The sequence below is a fragment of the Bacillus rossius genome, chromosome 12, assembly GCF_032445375.1.
Source record: "Bacillus rossius redtenbacheri isolate Brsri chromosome 12, Brsri_v3, whole genome shotgun sequence".
NCBI lineage: Eukaryota > Metazoa > Arthropoda > Insecta > Phasmatodea > Bacillidae > Bacillus > Bacillus rossius.
In genome coordinates this window covers 15,832,673-15,850,173 of record NC_086339.1, presented here as the reverse complement: position 1 = coordinate 15,850,173, position 17,501 = coordinate 15,832,673, and the positions used below count along the sequence as shown (strand labels likewise).

Below are 17,501 nucleotides of genomic sequence, written 5' to 3'. Positions count from 1 at the left end.
GTTGATGTTAGCATTATTTCCCTGCTCTAATATGCATGTATTTTAACATATTGTGTAAGTTGTAAAAAACTTTATAAGTATTCCCCAGAAGAAAAAAAATGGATAACTCTTTGTCATGGTTTGTAAAATCATAAATTACTCAGTCCATTTTGCGTATGCACAAACTCATTAGTCCAAATCTAGGCCTATGTATTGTCAAATTATTATGAACATCACACACTTATTCATAGCTCCAAATTTTTTCACATTGAAACTACACTGACTACTTATTTCTTACAACCAGATGTAATTATTTTCCAATACATAAACTATTACTAAACAACCATTTATATAAAGAAATTGGTCCAAAATAGATAATATATGAAAAGTTGTGTAAGAATAATATATTTTCAGATGCCTGTTTTTTTAAAAGAAAACATATCAATCCTACATTTTGGCGTTAGCTATTAAAAATTAAATTTGACACTAAATGTCTATGTAAATTTATCACAGCTTGTATAATAAAAAATAACTGTGCTTTATTATCATTACACTTCAAGACAGAAGATAATATTACAACCATTGTATATCAAAACAGCAACCGTAAAATAAAAAGACAAATGTACATATGTCAACAAATATACAACTTTATTTCCATTCAAAAGATGACTGGTTTGCAACAGAAACTCTTAAAACGCTCGAGAATCTATTTGTATGAGAAAAAAAAATACAGTTTTTGTACAAACTTTATATAATACAAATTCCCTGATAACGGCATTATCCAGGCTTCGTTCGCGTGGGCTGCTCCATTAGCAAACTTCTGCACCCAAAGGTGTAATGGATGATGTACAGGATGCATGTAGAAAATACAAAGTGTGTAAACATTACCACTCAAAATGCACAAGTGCAAATTAAAAAAAAAATATTAATTTTTGTAATAAATAATATTTCAAATGTAAAAAAAAATACAGTATTAAGACATAATATATGTTCAATATTATTTATAAAATAATTTATATGAAACTAATAAAATGCTTGGAAGGTGAAAATCACTCAATTCGTTATTCAACTGAAATTTGTTATGTATAGTTCAGAGGTGCCCACCCCCCCCCCCCCCCCCCAAACCTAATGATGCGTCCCCCTCCCCCCCCCACCCGAAATTTTTTATGCCATTTTCTCAATGATTTACTCAATGATTTTATAATATTATACTTTTTTAGTATTATATTTTATCACATTTTGCTTTAATTTAAACTGATTTTCTAACAATAATTTTGGTCATATCAGGTAATATTTCCATCCTTAACCGACAGATGCCAAACTGCTTTTGTTGAGGAAAGCGCGGGGTTGCCCCAATTTTATTTGCAAGATCCCTTTCGATTATCAAAGCACCAGAAAAGGAATTTTCACATTAGAAGCTATAATTATGTAAATAATATAGTACATTTTTCTCGTCTTTTAACCCCCCCCCCCCCCCCTTGTGGGCACCCCTGACTAATTTGCAAATGTAATGCAACGCAAGGCAAACAGCTACGTTACGACACCCTGCACGATGCCTGCCCACCACCTGGAGTGGACGCAGAAGGCAGCACCACGCGAGCCAAGCCCCGCGGCCCCGCGGGGGAGGGAGCTCCCTACGCGCTGGGGGAGGCCCCCGCCGCCGCGGGGCTCGGCTCGCACTTCTCCGACATGGCGCCCAGCACCTGCTCGAACTTGGCGTGGCGGTCCTCGGGCGCGACGCCCGCCCCGCGGCTGCCCCACAGGAACTTGAGCTGGAACTCGGTGCGGAACATGTCCGTCAGCAGCTCGTCCTCCTTGGCGTCGCCCAGCACGATCTCCGCGTTCCTGCGGAACATGGGCAGCGACTCGCCGAACCTGCGGGCCGCCTCCAGGTGGGCGTACAGCGTCCCCAGGCCGAAGTCGGCCGTCGAAGACTCCCACGAGCCGAGGCACGTGTTCACCAGGCTGCTGCCGCCTTCCGGGTTGGCACCTGCCGAACCACACACACACACGATCAGGAGCGCAACAATAGGGATGGGGGGGGGGGCAAGGGTAATTTGCCCCCCCCTCTGAAACCTTGAAGTGGGGGCAAACGGGGGCAAAGAAAGTGCCGTATAATCAATTTTTAGATAATAAAACTGCTTAAATAGCACCATTTTCCACCTTGAAATACAAATTTCCCCGGGGGAGGACCCCCGGACCCCCCAGCTTCAATAGGGGGGGGATAGATGATTCTTTATAAAAAGGTATATTGCCCCCCCCCCCCCCCCCTTTGGAAATTTAGTTGTTTTGCGCCCCTGCACACAATAATAATGTTCGCAGGCTTTCACAGCCATTGTCTGAAGTAGCTTGGCTTCTGGGTTGTAGCTGTGTCCTTGGCGAATAATTCACCCACGTTTCGGACGACGTTGCAGTCACCATCATCAGGAACTGCTCCCTGATGATGGCGACTGCAATGTCGATCGAAACGTCGGTGAATTATTCGCCGAGGACACGGCTACAACCCAGAAGCCAAGCTACTTCACACACACACAATACTACTCTATTTCAAGCTTAATGGAAACGTGTTTTGTTCCGACACCAGCAGGGACGTACACGTTTCCACCAACAGATGGAACGAATCGGAAACTAAACAACAGCCAACGTGAAATAAAATTTTGCATATGCTCCTGGACACCAAGGTATACTCCACAACATATTACACACTCAAGTACCAGTCCTTTGCCAACTGGCTTCTTCAAAAATTTTACACTTCTATCTTGAAAGCATTTGATTTGTTCATAAAATTGATTTCCAGATTGATTTCGGCTGTAAATTGTAACTAAAAGACACAACAGATGAATTAATGCAGTTGCATCATGCTAGATCAGGAGGTTAATTATGCACATTCATTGCTCATTCAGAAATGACTATTGCAAACAAAGTGAAAGGTCTTTGATTGAGCATTCTGTGGGCCAGCACATCCTGTAATCCGGCACCATTTTAGTCACTCTCATTTAGATTTTCTTTGGGTGGATTCTGGCCATGTCTGTTTTCATTTCAATACAGTGTTTTTTTTTTTTTGTGGGGTTGTACATTTCACATCATCACACTTAGTACTCTCATAAAAATTACACTGATGTTTCGAAAATACTGTAAAAATCGCTAATCTGGCAAGGCTATGGTCCAAAATGTTCCTGATTAAGAACCTTACATGTGTAACTTATTCGATGCTCATAAATACAGCCAAATCCACATTTCTCTTTACAAACACTAAGGCGTTATGATTATTTGGTGTATCACACATGAAGATCGACTCCCAATTATCCGTCGTGTCCGTCCGGCATCCGTAAATGAGCCGAGCAATTCTCAATTGATCCGCACATCCGGCATAATATTTTTTTTCCACCTCAGAATTTTGAGAAAATTTATCTTGTGGAGGTTTGTTATATTTGACGATCATGTACGCTAAGCACTTATAAATCATTAAAACTAATTTTTTGCCCCTCCTTTCTAATATTGATTTAAATAATTTTTCAAGTTTTCATATGCTATAAATTACACTTCTGTGCCTCGATCAATTATTGTTCCAGATATAAAAATTTTTAAAAACTTGTTCGATTGCAAGTTCAAAAACAAGATGTGGAATCAGCTGCACAGATAAACAAACTACAAAACTGTCTGAAACGCAAAGCCCTGGCGGATCGGCCCCAGAGTGGGGGTGACAGAGGTCGGCGACGTACCGAGGATGTCGTCCAGAGTGCGCTCCTGCAGCAGGACGAACGGGAGGAGGTGGGGTATCGTCGTGTTGGGGGCCTGGGGGTTGGTGCACTCGTTCATGTGCTTCAAGGTCGGCCGCAGCTTCGCCTCGAAGTTGAACGCGCTGTCCGTGAACTTCTGCCGCAGCACGTGCCACGTCGCGTCCAGCCTCTGGATCTGCGACAGACAACAAACTGCTGCTTCTTTCTTTCGCCCCGCGGGGTCCCGGTTACTCTTCAAAATACTACCTACTCGGTACCTCTCGGAGGCATACGGCACCATGTCCACTTTTGGTAAAAACGCAAACTTCACCACCGTTTAATGTTCTATCCATTGACTTCAAAAATAAGATCTACGATATGTCGAAAATTCAACATATTCTGGGTATAAAATAGTTGAGTATACAAGTGAGGCATTATTTATTTCTTTTTTTTAAAAAGTGCTTTCCTGGAAAATATGGGTTTTGTGACATGGTGTCTTATGCCTCCGAGGTACAGGTATATAGAGAGACTCCATCTTGGTTAAAACCATTTTTGGTAAATAATTTTTTTTTATTATCATTCAATATAAAAACTTTGGCTCTTTTTTGAGAATAGCACATAATTTAATGAAATTTATTGTTATTAATAGTGAATGACTTCTACAAATAGTTATTTTTCCCTGTGATAATATAATTAGCGCTTAACAGATAAATTTATTTTTGACTTTCAGAAAAAACTACACCTGTAATATTGTCAATATACACTACTTTATGGAGTTAGAAAAAAATGGTATTATTAAAAATATTTATTAAAACTTACTATTTAATAATTGTATTCAAAATAATATTTCTAATAATAACAAGCCGGGCAGTGTGCGATTGGCAACAATGCAATCCAAGCGTGAGATGCTATAGACGACAGCAATATTTTTTTTTAAATGTTAACAAGCCAGGCAGTGTCGGTCTGGCAACACTGCAAATCCAAGCGCGAGACACTATAGACTGCAGCAACATGTTAACAAACTCGGTAAGATCGGTCCGGCAACAAGTGTGGCGGGCGACCCACCTGCGGCATGCACAGCCCCATCATGACGCCGCAGAAGCCGTACAGGTCGCCGAGCGCCGTCTTGATGTCGATGGCCACCTGGATCCACTTGTTGAGCGTCTCGGCGCGCTCCGACTCCGTGGGGCAGGTGAGGATGGTGACTGCGACCAGCAGCTTCAGGCACTGCGTCCTGCCGACCACCACAACCCAGTCTCGTCAGGTCCGTCCGACAGATGCCCGGCATGGACCACGGAGGTAGCAAGTGAGGGAGTCTTTGTCATATTAATACTTCAATTCTATATATATATATATATATATATATATATATATATATATATTATATATATATATATATAAAAGTGGGGTGAGGAATGTTCTCATTTTGACTTGTATTCACATGACAAGAGTCACACACACACACATATGAATTTTAACTCTAATTTCTTGCATATGTGTTCGTATTTTGTTTGTTTAGCAATATTCACTACATGATGGCATCTTTACGATACTTCCTAGAGTTCTTTCAAAGCTATTAAACATATTTATAGCATATGTACTAGCAAAAGCCCAGTATGCATTTCAAAGCCTCATTCAATATTTTGTAATTGGTTTCAAGTAGGTACAAATATACAAAGCATCACTCTATCCATATCCATCTCTCTGATTCTCTATCTCTCTATAGCTTAAAATCTCTTTATATATATCCATATTTATCTCTGTATACATATCTCTACATATCTCTCTATATATCCCATTACCTCTTCTCTATATTCCTATACCTCTATACATCTAATATTTATCCCAACATCTCATTAATTCTCTATACCTCTTTCTATCTCTCTATTACTACCTATCTTTATGTCTCTCCATCAGGGGCGGAGCCGGGAGGGGGGGGGTGTTTAGGGGTTCACCCCCCCCCCCCCCTTAGCACCAAATCTTTAATTAATTTCTTATTCATCACTCAAACAAATTTAATATTAAAATTAATACAATTTTTACCATTACAATATTTAAATTTAAGTACCGAAAACTGCTAAAATAGCACTATTTTACACCTTAAAACCCAAATTTTCCCGGTGGAGGACCCCCGGACCCCCTGCTTTAATACTTCTTAACACCCCTCATACACGAATCCTAGCTACGCCACTGCTCTCCATCCCTATCACTATTTTATATTTTATTTAATTAAATTATATAATGCGTACGAAACACCGAAAAACACAAACTGCCGCTAAACTATATGAATATATACAATTGTTGAAATGATTCGCACACACCACCTTTTTTTACAAACAATGCACTAGTTCTGAAACCTTCGAGGGCATGCTCATAACAACTCGTCAAAGTTTCATCGCAATCTTATAAATGGTATAAGAACGCATGACAAACAAACACACACATATTAGCCTTTATAGAGCTACGATTTGTTTTGTTATCTAATTTCTAATCAGTTGACTTCAACTTAAGAGCAGACACCAACTCCTTAGACTAATACCTCCTTAGATACGACTCGCGCACCACTTATCATACGTTTTAGACAGTAACCAACCTTCCTCGTGTTTCAAAGATCAAGTGTGCAAAATTTCATACAGATTGGATGTACGATGCATTAATAATGAAATGGCGAAATATCATCAATAATAATTCAATTCTGCTTTAAAAGTTGGGTTTATCGAAATCTCACCGATTTTTATGCGTTATCTGTGCATATTGCATAACTCGTAAGGTTTCAAATGAATTATCTTAACAATAGACTTGTAATTTTCGTCCCATAAAGATAAACCAAATCATTAAAGTAATGAAATACACGAAGATCACATTTGAGTTCTGTACCTCGGAGGCATAAGACACTATGTCACAAAAAAATAGATATTTTTTCAAGAGAGCAATGTATAGAATTTTAAATAGTGCATAATTTATATACACAACTATCCTCTATCCAAAATATGTGAATCTTCAACAGTCGTAATCTTGGCAATGCTAAGAAATTATTTGATTTGATAGTGGTGAAGTGTTCAGCCACGACAGTCTGGATTTATATGTGTGTGTTTCCAGTCTCGATTATTATTTTTTTGTGCGTTATCATATTTAGCTACTGCATTTGGCAGGGAGTAATTTCGGGAAAATGCGGGATGGAATTCCGATGAACGGAAATGCGACGCAAAGATGGCGTACTCACGTGCAGCATAATTAAACCGTGTGTAGTCACTCGTAAACATTAGGGGACATACCGAAAAATATTGGTGTGCCAAAATCAGGGGCGCAACAACCGAATTTCCAAAAGGGGGGGGGGGGGGGTGGCAATATACCTTTTTATAAAGAATCATCTACCCCCCCCCCCCCCAGCTATTGAAGCGGGGGGGAGGGTCCGGGGGGGTCCTCCCCCGGGAAAATAATTTGTATTTCAAGGTTGGAAAATGGTGCTATTTAAGCAGTTTTATTATCTAAAAAAAATTGATTACACAGCAACTTTCTTTGGCCCCGTTTGCCACCCACTTCAAGGTTTCAGAGAAGGGGGAGGGTGCAAATAACATTGCCCCCCCCCCCCCCTTGTTGTTGCGCCCCTGTGCCAAATGAATCTATATTATAGAGGGGGGAGAGGGGAGGGGCCGCCCACCTCTCGACGAGATCGCGCCGCAGCTGGCGGCCGTGCGGCAGCGCGCACAGCTCCAGGCCGCAGCTCACGCCCAGCCCCAGGTCGGCCTCCCAGCTGCCGCCGGGCCGCGCGCCGCCGCCCACCACCAGCTCCAGGTCCGTGGCCGTCAGGTGGCTGGCCAGGATGCGCGGGCCCGTCTCGCGCAGCATCACGCGCACGCCCTGCAGCGCCGTCGCGTCCAAGGGCCTGTTCTCCGTCGCCGGCAGCAGCAGCGTCGAGAAGTTCTCCAGGTCGAAGGCGGACGGCGGGTCGGGGTCGGGCGCCGACAGCGACAGCAGCGAGTCCTCGGCCGCCGAGTCGTAGGGCGAGGAGGACGAGCAGGCGGCCGGAGCCGCCGCGTGGTAGCGCGGGTTCTTGATGACGACGCCCCTGTGCGGCGGGGCCGAGGCCCCCGCCGCCGCCGCCGCCGCCTCCGCGGCGCCGTCCCCGGCGGCGGAGCTCTGCGCCGAGTCGCCGGAGCCGTTGCCCGAGTCGCTGCTGGACGCGTGGTACGAGGCGACGCGTTGCTGCTGAGGGTCGGCCGTCGAGGGCCGCGCCTCGGACGGCACGCGGCTCGGCTTGGGGGGCGGATCCCCGGGCGGGTCCGCGTCCCCGGGGTCCGGGTAGCCGAAGTGGCGCCTCTCGAGGCAGGGGCTGAGCGCCGGGTCGCTCGTCACGCGCACCATCTTGCCGCTCCTGGAGGCGGCGGGCGCCTGCTGCTGCGGCCGGCAGGAGGAGGAGGAGGAGGCGGTCGACGGCCGGGGGAGGGAGTGCGTGGAGAACCTGGCCCCGCCGCAGTTCTGGATGACGCCGTCGGCGCTGCTGCTCTTCTCCTCGGGGGCGGCGGGCCTGGGTTGTTGCTGCGGCGGCGCGCGGCCGTTGAGCTCGGCGGGCGTGAGCGAGTGGCTGCGCTGCTTCTTGGCGGGCAGGCGCGGCGGGGCGTCTCGCTTGGCGCGCGGCGGCGAGTGCACGGGGCTGCGGTACGAGCTGTAGGGGCTGCAGCGCAGCGCGCCGGGGGCCGAGGACAGCGGCGATGACAGCGGAGAGCCGTACTGGGCGGCGTAGAAGGAGAGCGGGTGCGCGCGGTTGCGCGGCGTGTGCACGCGCGCTCCCGAGGTGGCCGACACCGCCTTGCCGCTGCCCACGTAGTAGGTGATGAGGTCGGGCACCGTGTCGTAGGCGTCGTCCTCGAACTGGTACTGTACGCGCTCGTACACCGTGTCTGGCTGGATCACCACCTGCGGGCACACGCCGACCCCCGGGTCACCGACCAGGGTACCACCTTTGGATACATACACACACTGTATGGAAGTCGCCAGCCCAGGTTAAAATTTCCAATACGGTTTTGAGGTAGTTGGTTAATTCACCGCCGCAATCGCCACCATCTCTGGGGGCATCGACTTGTGGTGGTCCCTAGCGGTCGAGTGTCCAACTCTTCAAACACCCCTTCCCCCTCCCGTTGAACGACCTTGAGCTGCAGTGAATGATAGGTGGGGGGGGGGGGGGGTGCGGAGGAATGACAGCGGGCGCGACAGTGCTGCGCTCTAACGTGTAAATAACAACTAAGACGCGCACTGGTGAAGTTCCCAAGCTGCTCATCATACGCTTCTGAAAAAACGTAGAGTAAATCCTATCCACTCGCGACTTCTATACAGTACTATATATATTCAATGGTACAACCCTCCGGCACTAGCTATATCCCCATACACGCCATGAGCCACTCGTAAGGGGTAAAACGGCAGAAAGAGAGACAAGAAGAGAATTTTATAATAAAGATTAATTAACAATTAATAGTAGGGCCTTAGTCACTGTTGAAATACTCACACCATAGAGAAAAAACTGCGCGTGATACCGTTTCTTCGCGAACAATTCTGCCATTTGGAACATGCCAAATGTCTGAACGAAATATGAAAACCCACATAACAGGTAGTGCCCTCTGTGCGGGAAATGCAGGAACTGTCTCGACAGCACTCTCTCTCTACGCTGCTGGTTGAACAAGGAGGAACACGAGCACGCTGGTAGCAAATACAAAATTCAAGGCATTTACAGCTGACTGCATATATAATAACTCTATATTTTCTGAAACAAGCGTATGTGCACACTGTCCTATACTTTTATTCATCTATCGCACTCATTTCTATTTTTTTTAGGGGGAGGGGATAACCGCACAAAGAGGATAACAAAGACGCGCTCAGCAACGTATATTGCACAGTGTTCTCTTTATATCTCTTTGACTTTTTCGCATCAGAAACTTTTCACAACAATATTTCACGAAAACGTTGCATTAAATTTCGGCAATGAAAATTTTACTCTCAAGGCGCCAAAAAAAAGTTTCACTTCAAAAACATGTAAAATACACGGAGGTGTTGGTCAATGGAGTGGATGTCTGGTCTAACCGAATAATAAATTTAAAAAGGTTGATGTCTGGTGCGTAGGACTGCCTCATTTGTATGCTCAACGCCTGAGTGTGGGGCGGATAATTGAGCCATAAATAACATTGGCACCCACCACGCCACGCAGACTTGTCAGTTGTCCAAACCAACACCAGGCTGGAAATTTATGTGCGCTAAAACTGAAGTGAAACCAGATTTTTTTTTTTTTTTTTTTCATGCCGAACGACTCCTGGCCACTTCCACTGAGTGCAGTCCATCGGCTATTTTAACTCAGGCCCGATACCAAGATAAGACGTTTTATTCGAGCGACCAATTCACAGTTCTGCACGGCAATATAATTACTTCAAAACGAAATCCATTCGTCAACAGAAAATTCAGCAGCTTCGTGAACAAAATTTATTCTGAGAATGTTACATAAAATACCTATTTTATGAGAAGTTTCAGCCGAACTACAGGCTATACTAATCTTCTATATTCTACTGCAATGAATTATTTTGCGGCTTCAAACAAATTATGTTTGACCAAGAAAAAGAATATGAAAAAGTCTGCCCGATTATATTTTTACTGCTATTCGTCACTAATGACTGTGACGGACCTATGAGAGGGATGATGCAGTGGAACGGGTTTGGTGTAAAAACAAAATCCTATGTCTAGAGACTGGAAAAACTTGCGAGTTCAGTGACCTTCAGGATAGACTCCACGATCTTCTGTCTGCTTGGGCAAAAGGAGCATGTTCATTAGGTGCTGAATTTTGAGGCGTCTCAAATGGGTAACTTGTTATTGGATAATTTCTTTGATTGATGGTCTCTAATTGGCCAAGAGTCCTACATATTAACAGTGAACCAATAGCAGAAGAATCACAACGATATGATTATTTGAATTTTAGCATATCACGAAATGAATCCGCGAAATTTTCCTGTCTCTACCTACATATGTCTTATGGAAAGCTTTCTGTATATCCTAAAGTTTTCTGCTTATTGTTCCGAACTGACAGTTCGGACTTATCAGTCAGACCTGGACAGTCGGAACTGCCGTGCGTGGGAACAGCGTCTCGCCAGTCCAAACTTACTGTTAGTCCATCAGCTAAGTGTCATGGCTAGAGACCCGTGAAATTCGCGGGTTCATTTCGTGTTATGCTAAAATTCAAATAATTATACCTAAGTTTTGCTTCTGTCATTGGTTCACTGTTAATCTGGAGGACTGAGGGCCAATTAGAGACCCTCACTCATTGAAGTGTCGAATCACAGGCCACCCAGTCGAGACGACTCACAAGTCAGCAGCAAAATTTACAGTTGGCATTTGCTCGAGTGTGTAGAGGATATTTGAGTCTATCCTGGAGGTCATTGAACCCGCGAATTTTACGGGTCTCTAGTCATGGCAGACATCTTTGGTTGCTTTGCTTCCCACCCCCCTCATTTTTTCGTAACTAAAATGTAACTACAACTGCAACATCCAAAGTTTCGTCCATATCCCACGATGAAACGGCACATCCAACAGCAACAGCAGACCACAAGACTGATAGTTAGGGCCATGCATATTTAGCGAAAAGATTCCGAGACTAGCTGAAAGTTAAAACACTATAGCATCGTCGTGTGTTTCGTGATTGGGTGAGTTTCTTTCAGGTACACGACGAATGTTAAAACACCAATCACAGCAATTCATTGCGGAAGCAACTGCCTCTTGAGTGGCTCAAGCCAAATAAGGCAACTGCTTCTCCCGCATACGGCCGCCGATCGCAAGGAAGAAACCGCTGGTTGGCGTAAACCTTGTAGCAGTCTAATAGGTGTTTAGCTTTATTCGCGAAAAATCCCTGCTCCTACTGATCGTGTGCGGGGGAAGGCTTCAGTTCAGTCCAAACTGTCAGTTCAGGACCGTTCGGCCTTTCCAAAAATTGGAGCGAAGGGAACGGGCTCTGCCACGCGGTGTTCAGACGTGAATGGGGCAGTCGCGAGGAGAGATAGAGGGCGTCCCGCGTCGAGGAAGAGACTAGATCAATACGCGACCCACGCAGCTCTGGGACGCTGCTACCCCCACGTGACGAGGGGCGGACGTCTTGTTCTCGGCCGACGGCGGCGCTCACCTCCTCTGGGAGGCTCCAGGAAGGGGACGCGCCACAACGCCGAAATACCACAACGCCGAAATGCCGAATTGACCGCAACGCCGACAGCTAGAAAACTGCTATGTACCACAACGCCGAATTACCACAACGACGAAATTCACTAACGCCGAAAAATGTCATTGCAGGACTGCCACAAAGGTTAGGTTAGGTTGGACTAGGTTAGGTTATACTAGGTTAGGTTATATTACGCTAGGTTAGGTAAGGTTAGGTTTGATTGTGGTATTTCGGCGTTAAGGTACATTTAAGAAACACACACAAATTCATTCAGTTGTTATTTCGGCGTTGTGGTACACAGCAGTTTTCTCGCTGTCGGCGTTGTGGTCAATTTTGACATTCGGCGTTGTGGTAACGACTCATCCACGAACACTTTGCGAGAAGGGCTATCGTACAAAGAAAAGATGCAGTTGCTGGTAAAAAAAAAAATTATTTATCACGTGTTCCCTTGATCCTGATGACATCCTCTATACATTGATCCTCTGGTACATGATGCTTGCTTTTTTTAATTTAGTACGTCGAATGATTCTGGACGTATAAAAAAAAACCTTTGCGATGTGACAATGCATTACGATTTTAAAATGTACATTAAGGGGAAAAAAATCCCACAAGGCTGTTACACGTGTAAGCTGTCACTTGCAACTTTCTTCTTCACCGCCTGTCTTTTCTTTAGTTAGCCTCTGGTGGCAGACCACCCGCCTTACGTCGGTGCTTGTAAAATTGCCTGCAGTTTTGCTTCAAGGGGTAAATAAAATCCGATTTGGCTCCGCGTCATCATACGTGACCTGACGTAAACAAGAACGTCATCATCGTGGGAGGAAGGGGAGAGGGGAGGGGGGAGGGGGGAGGGGGTGCAGAGATAAGCTATGAAAGATTGTCCTAGATCCCGTCGAGAGTAGTGCAAGACTGGCTGCCTGGGCAGCTGGGCTGGACTGACGTGTGAAGTCGCCCGCCCCTGGGGGCGCATGCGCCCCTTGGCAAATAATAACCCAGGTGTGCCCAACATTAATGACGCGGGCCGCAAGGCCCAAGCGCCCAACCCCATGCAAGGTTGATTCTTTCTGCCCCGCCCAACTATTCTTACCTGGACCTTTTTCCCCTCTTGATCCAGTAGTTTTCTTGCTTGCTTTAATGCACGATTAATTGATGTCCGCATGACCCGGCCCAGGGTTTTTTCCCCGTGTCTATGCAGATTTCACCTGGGTCACTTTAGTTAGCTTGTAGGCTAAGTAAAACCTAAGGGGCGTAAGTCATAGCAAAAATGGTGCCATGGCTGGCCGATAAACCCCAAATAAGCACACGACGCACACGCGCCATTTAATGCGTGGTTTGATACCCCGCTTCGGCCTGAGACACACTTAGGTCCTCCCCTAACCTGGACCCCCCCCCCCCCTTTACACACTTAGATTAATTTAGGCTAGGAAATAAAAATGCAAGACAAGAGTCCTCCGCCGGGGACGCACCACAACGCCGAACGTACAATAACGCCGAAATGCCAAATTGACCACAACGCCGATAGCTAGAAAACTGCTGTGTACCACAACGCCGAAATACATTAACCCCGAAAAATGTCATTGCAGGACTGCCACAAAGGTTAGGTTAGGTTAGATAAGGTTAGCACACAAATTCATTCAGTTGTTTTTCATTTTGCTCCTGTGTCCCCCCCCCCCTCCCCCGCAGCAACATTTTTCGGCGTTACTGTGTTTCGGCGTTGTGGTACACAGCAGTTTTCTAGCTGTCGGCGTTGCGGTCAATTTGGCATTTCGGCGTTATGGTATTAGGCGTTATTGTACGTTCGGCGTTGTGGTATTTCGGCGTTGTGGTAACGACCCTCCTCCGCCCTCGTACGACCATCATCACACGCTGCCCGAGGACACGGCAGTCGACGAGTGCGGAGACAGACTCGGCCCTCGACCGGAGCAATCAGCGCTCGCCGAGCCACGAGCACTCGCCCGGCGACCAGCAAAGAAGGCAAACTCGCCCAACGAGCAGTGAACTCGCTCAGCGACCAAAATACTGAAAACTCGCTCCCCGAGTATCCGAGAGTACACTCTGTGTGTAGAGTACCCGGTTTAATGTGTCTGTAACCACCCGCCGATGACCGCAAGTGGCAACTTCGTTCGAGCGAGTAAGGTGGAAGCGAGTTGGAGGTCTCTTAAGTGAGTTCAAGACGGGTATAAGTAACACAAAGGGGGCTGGTTGGTCAAAGACTATGGCATCTGGCATGTCCAAGTATTCTTTTTTCCCCCCCTTCGATACTGGACATTCTGTGTATACACTTTGGTAGTTCAGCCCTTTACAGTAACCTTCGCTGAAACAGTGGTGGAAAAAGAGTGGAGGGGGGAAAAGGGGAAAAGGGGAAGGGTAAAATGGGGTGAAATGTCCCCTTTTCGGTGTGAATAAGCAAGATGAGATCAGGCACACTATGTGTCACGCTCGCATACCACATGTGTAAGCCGTAGGGTGAAACATGCTTGTGCCTTCCAGCATTGTTACACATTCTTACGAAAATATTTTTAACCTAAACATCCACGTATTCTGCGCGAAAAATCTACGTCCCACTCGGAATACAAAAAACTGAGCGGGTTAGCGGAATAAAATCAGGAGAAAGTTGCTGCACTTGGTTGATAAAACATCACCTTATTTGCTTTCATAATTATATTCACATTATTTATTTTAATCACAATTCTATATAGCTTTTTGAGCATAAGTGTTATTTGCAGAATAAAAAGTAAGGTTTTATTAAAAATAAAAAGGGCTGTTAGTCCAAACATTCCTCCTCTTTCTAACAACCGCAGACGAATTATGCGAGATTTTGTAATAAATACTACGAAACATAGATTACACGATTGATGTTTTGTCAAAACTAACATTTAAAAAAATACATTTTTTTAAATTAAGCGTAATGTCATGTTAACATCAAAACTGTAAATTGCCCACCTCGCAGTCATGGTTTTTCATACGTAATATTTATGACATGATAAAAAAAAAGTGTGATCTCGAATTGCCACGGTGGAGAACGCAAGAGTTTTCAATCTGTCTGTTTAACAAAGCCTTCGCATGCACGCTGTAGGGAGAGGAGAGGCGAGTTGTAAGCAATTTCCTGTTCCCAGAAAGCACACAATCTGATGTAAAAAGGTGGCATTAGCCCGGTAATTAACGGCGCCGCTAACGAGACGTTTTGTCGACGGTCGGATTGTTCGAAACAAATAAGGGATGTAAAAAAAAGGTGGTTGGGGGGGGGGAGGGGGGAAGGGCACACGGGGAAACCCTAGTGGCTCGGTCACTGGGGAGTTTATGAAGAGGGGGTGTAGAGGGGGCGGGGGAAGCGGGGAAAAAAGAGTCATTCGGCGAAGTCGAGCCCAATGGGGACGAGATAACGGGGTTTATTTCCAGTGCATTACCCGCGCGAGACGGCGGCGCTTCGGGAAATTAATGGACGTAAAATTGAATATCTGAACAGCGGAGCGCGCACACTTTGAAAGTCGGGGATGTAACAGGGGTAAAAAAAAAAAAAAAAAAATTGTAAATGACAAAGCAAAAGGGTGAAATACGCAAAAAAAAAAAGAATTTAAAAAAAAGTGTGCTAATTTTTTTTAAGCAAGCTGAAGTAAACAGGCAGCTTAAAAAAAAAAAAAAAAAACATAAATCTCGGGTTGCTATTCGCGTTACGCGATCCTTTATTTTTTTTTTTTAATTTTTAGTAGCACAGAAAACAAACAGAAAGTTCAAATAAATGGCGAGTGAAAAGTCAGAAATTGTGTGTAATTAGAGAAGATGAAAATTTATAAAAGTCTACATAAAGTTGAAACTTTTTTTTTATAATTCGTCCTTTGAAAAAGAAAACTAATTAAAACACGTCCTGTAGAGTGAAGAAAAAAACCAAAGACCAAACCATAAACAATATGATCCTTAAAGAAAACAAAAAAAAAATGTTTCGTGACAATATATGTCAAATTAACTGTTGTTAGCTGTGTGATGTAATAAACGAACAACTACTAATAAATAATATATAGGTCGTATAGATAGTAACCAAACAACACCATATTATCCTCAAAAGTGTATATGCCATTCCAATTTTTTTCCCAATTGATATTGAAAATTTGTCCTCGTTAAGACAGATTTCGCATTTGAAAGATTTTTTGCAACATATTAACCAAGTGTGTATTGACAGTATTAATACCGCTGTAATATATTCTAAAGATTGCAGCGCCATGTGAGCATATAGTTACCCTTTGCGAGCTGAGCCACTCACCTTGATGACGAAGTGCAGGCCCTGTCCCTTGCAGCGGCACGTGAGCACGTAGTTGCCCGGCTGATAAGCGAGAGCCACTCACCTTGTTGATGACGAAGTGATGGCCCTGGCCCTTGCAGCGGCACGTGAGCACGTAGTTGCCCGGCTGATAAGATAGAGCCACTCACCTTGTTGATGACGAAGTGCAGGCCCTGGCCCTTGCAACGGCACGTGAGCACGTAGTTGCCCGGCTGATAAGAGAGAGCCACTCACCTTGTTGATGACGAAGTGCAGGCCCTGTCCCTTGCAGCGGCACGTGAGCAATAGTTTCCCGGCTGATAAGAGAGAGCCACTCGCCTTGTTGATGACGAAGTGCAGGCCCTGGCCCTTGCAGCGGCACGTGAGCACGTGGTTGATCGGCTGAGAGGAGAGTGCCACACACCTTGTTGATGACGAAGTGCAGGCCCTGCCCCTTGCAGCGGCACGTGAGCACGTAGTTGCCCGGCTGATAAGAGAGAGCCACTCACCTTGTTGATGACGAAGTGCAGGCCCTGGCCCTTGCAGCGGCACGTGAGCAATAGTTTCCCGGCTGATAAGAGAGAGCCGCTCACCTTGTTGATGACGAAGTGCAGGCCCTGTCCCTTGCAGCGGCACGTGAGTACGTAGTTGCCCGGCTGAGAAGAGAGAGCCGCTCACCTTGTTGATGACGAAGTGCAGGCCCTGTCCCTTGCAGCGGCACGTGAGCACGTAGTTGCCCGGCTGATAAGAGAGAGCCACTCACCTTGTTGATGACGAAGTGCAGGCCCTGGCACTTGCAGCGGCACGTGAGCAATAGTTTCCCGGCTGATAAGAGAGAGCCGCTCACCTTGTTGATGACGAAGTGCAGGCCCTGTCCCTTGCAGCGGCACGTGAGCACGTAGTTGCCCGGCTGCGAGGAGAGAACCCAGAAGAAGAGCCACTCACCTTGTTGATGACGAAGTGCAGGCCCTGTCCCTTGCAGCGGCACGTGAGTACGTAGTTGCCCGGCTGAGAAGAGAGAGCCGCTCACCTTGTTGATGACGAAGTGCAGGCCCTGGCCCTTGCAGCAGCACGTGAGCACGTAGTTGCCCGGCTGCGAGGAGAGAACCCAGAAGAAGAGCCACTCACCTTGTTGATGACGAAGTGCAGGCCCTGTCCCTTGCAGCGGCACGTGAGTACGTAGTTGCCCGGCTGAGAAGAGAGAGCCGCTCACCTTGTTGATGACGAAGTGCAGGCCCTGGCCCTTGCAGCAGCACGTGAGCACGTAGTTGCCCGGCTGCGAGGAGAGAACCCAGAAGAAGAGCCACTCACCTTGTTGATGACGAAGTGCAGGCCCTGTCCCTTGCAGCGGCACGTGAGTACGTAG

The 17,501-nt window shown here is 46.0% G+C and overlaps 1 protein-coding gene across 1 annotated transcript in view; it reads right to left on the bottom strand.

Moving 5' to 3' along the window:
- Positions 1-1,513: 1,513 nt before the first annotated feature.
- LOC134537600 (breast cancer anti-estrogen resistance protein 3 homolog) overlaps positions 1,514-17,501 on the bottom strand; it is a 177,637-nt gene continuing 161,649 nt past the window's right edge. Inside the window, exons 8-11 of the mRNA XM_063378196.1 lie at positions 7,360-8,615; positions 4,764-4,932; positions 3,702-3,894; positions 1,514-1,969 (exon numbers count right to left, since the gene is read on the bottom strand). Coding sequence (XP_063234266.1) covers positions 1,614-1,969; positions 3,702-3,894; positions 4,764-4,932; positions 7,360-8,615 — 1,974 coding nt within the window. The 3' untranslated portion in view covers positions 1,514-1,613. The remainder of the gene's footprint in view (positions 1,970-3,701; positions 3,895-4,763; positions 4,933-7,359; positions 8,616-17,501) is intronic.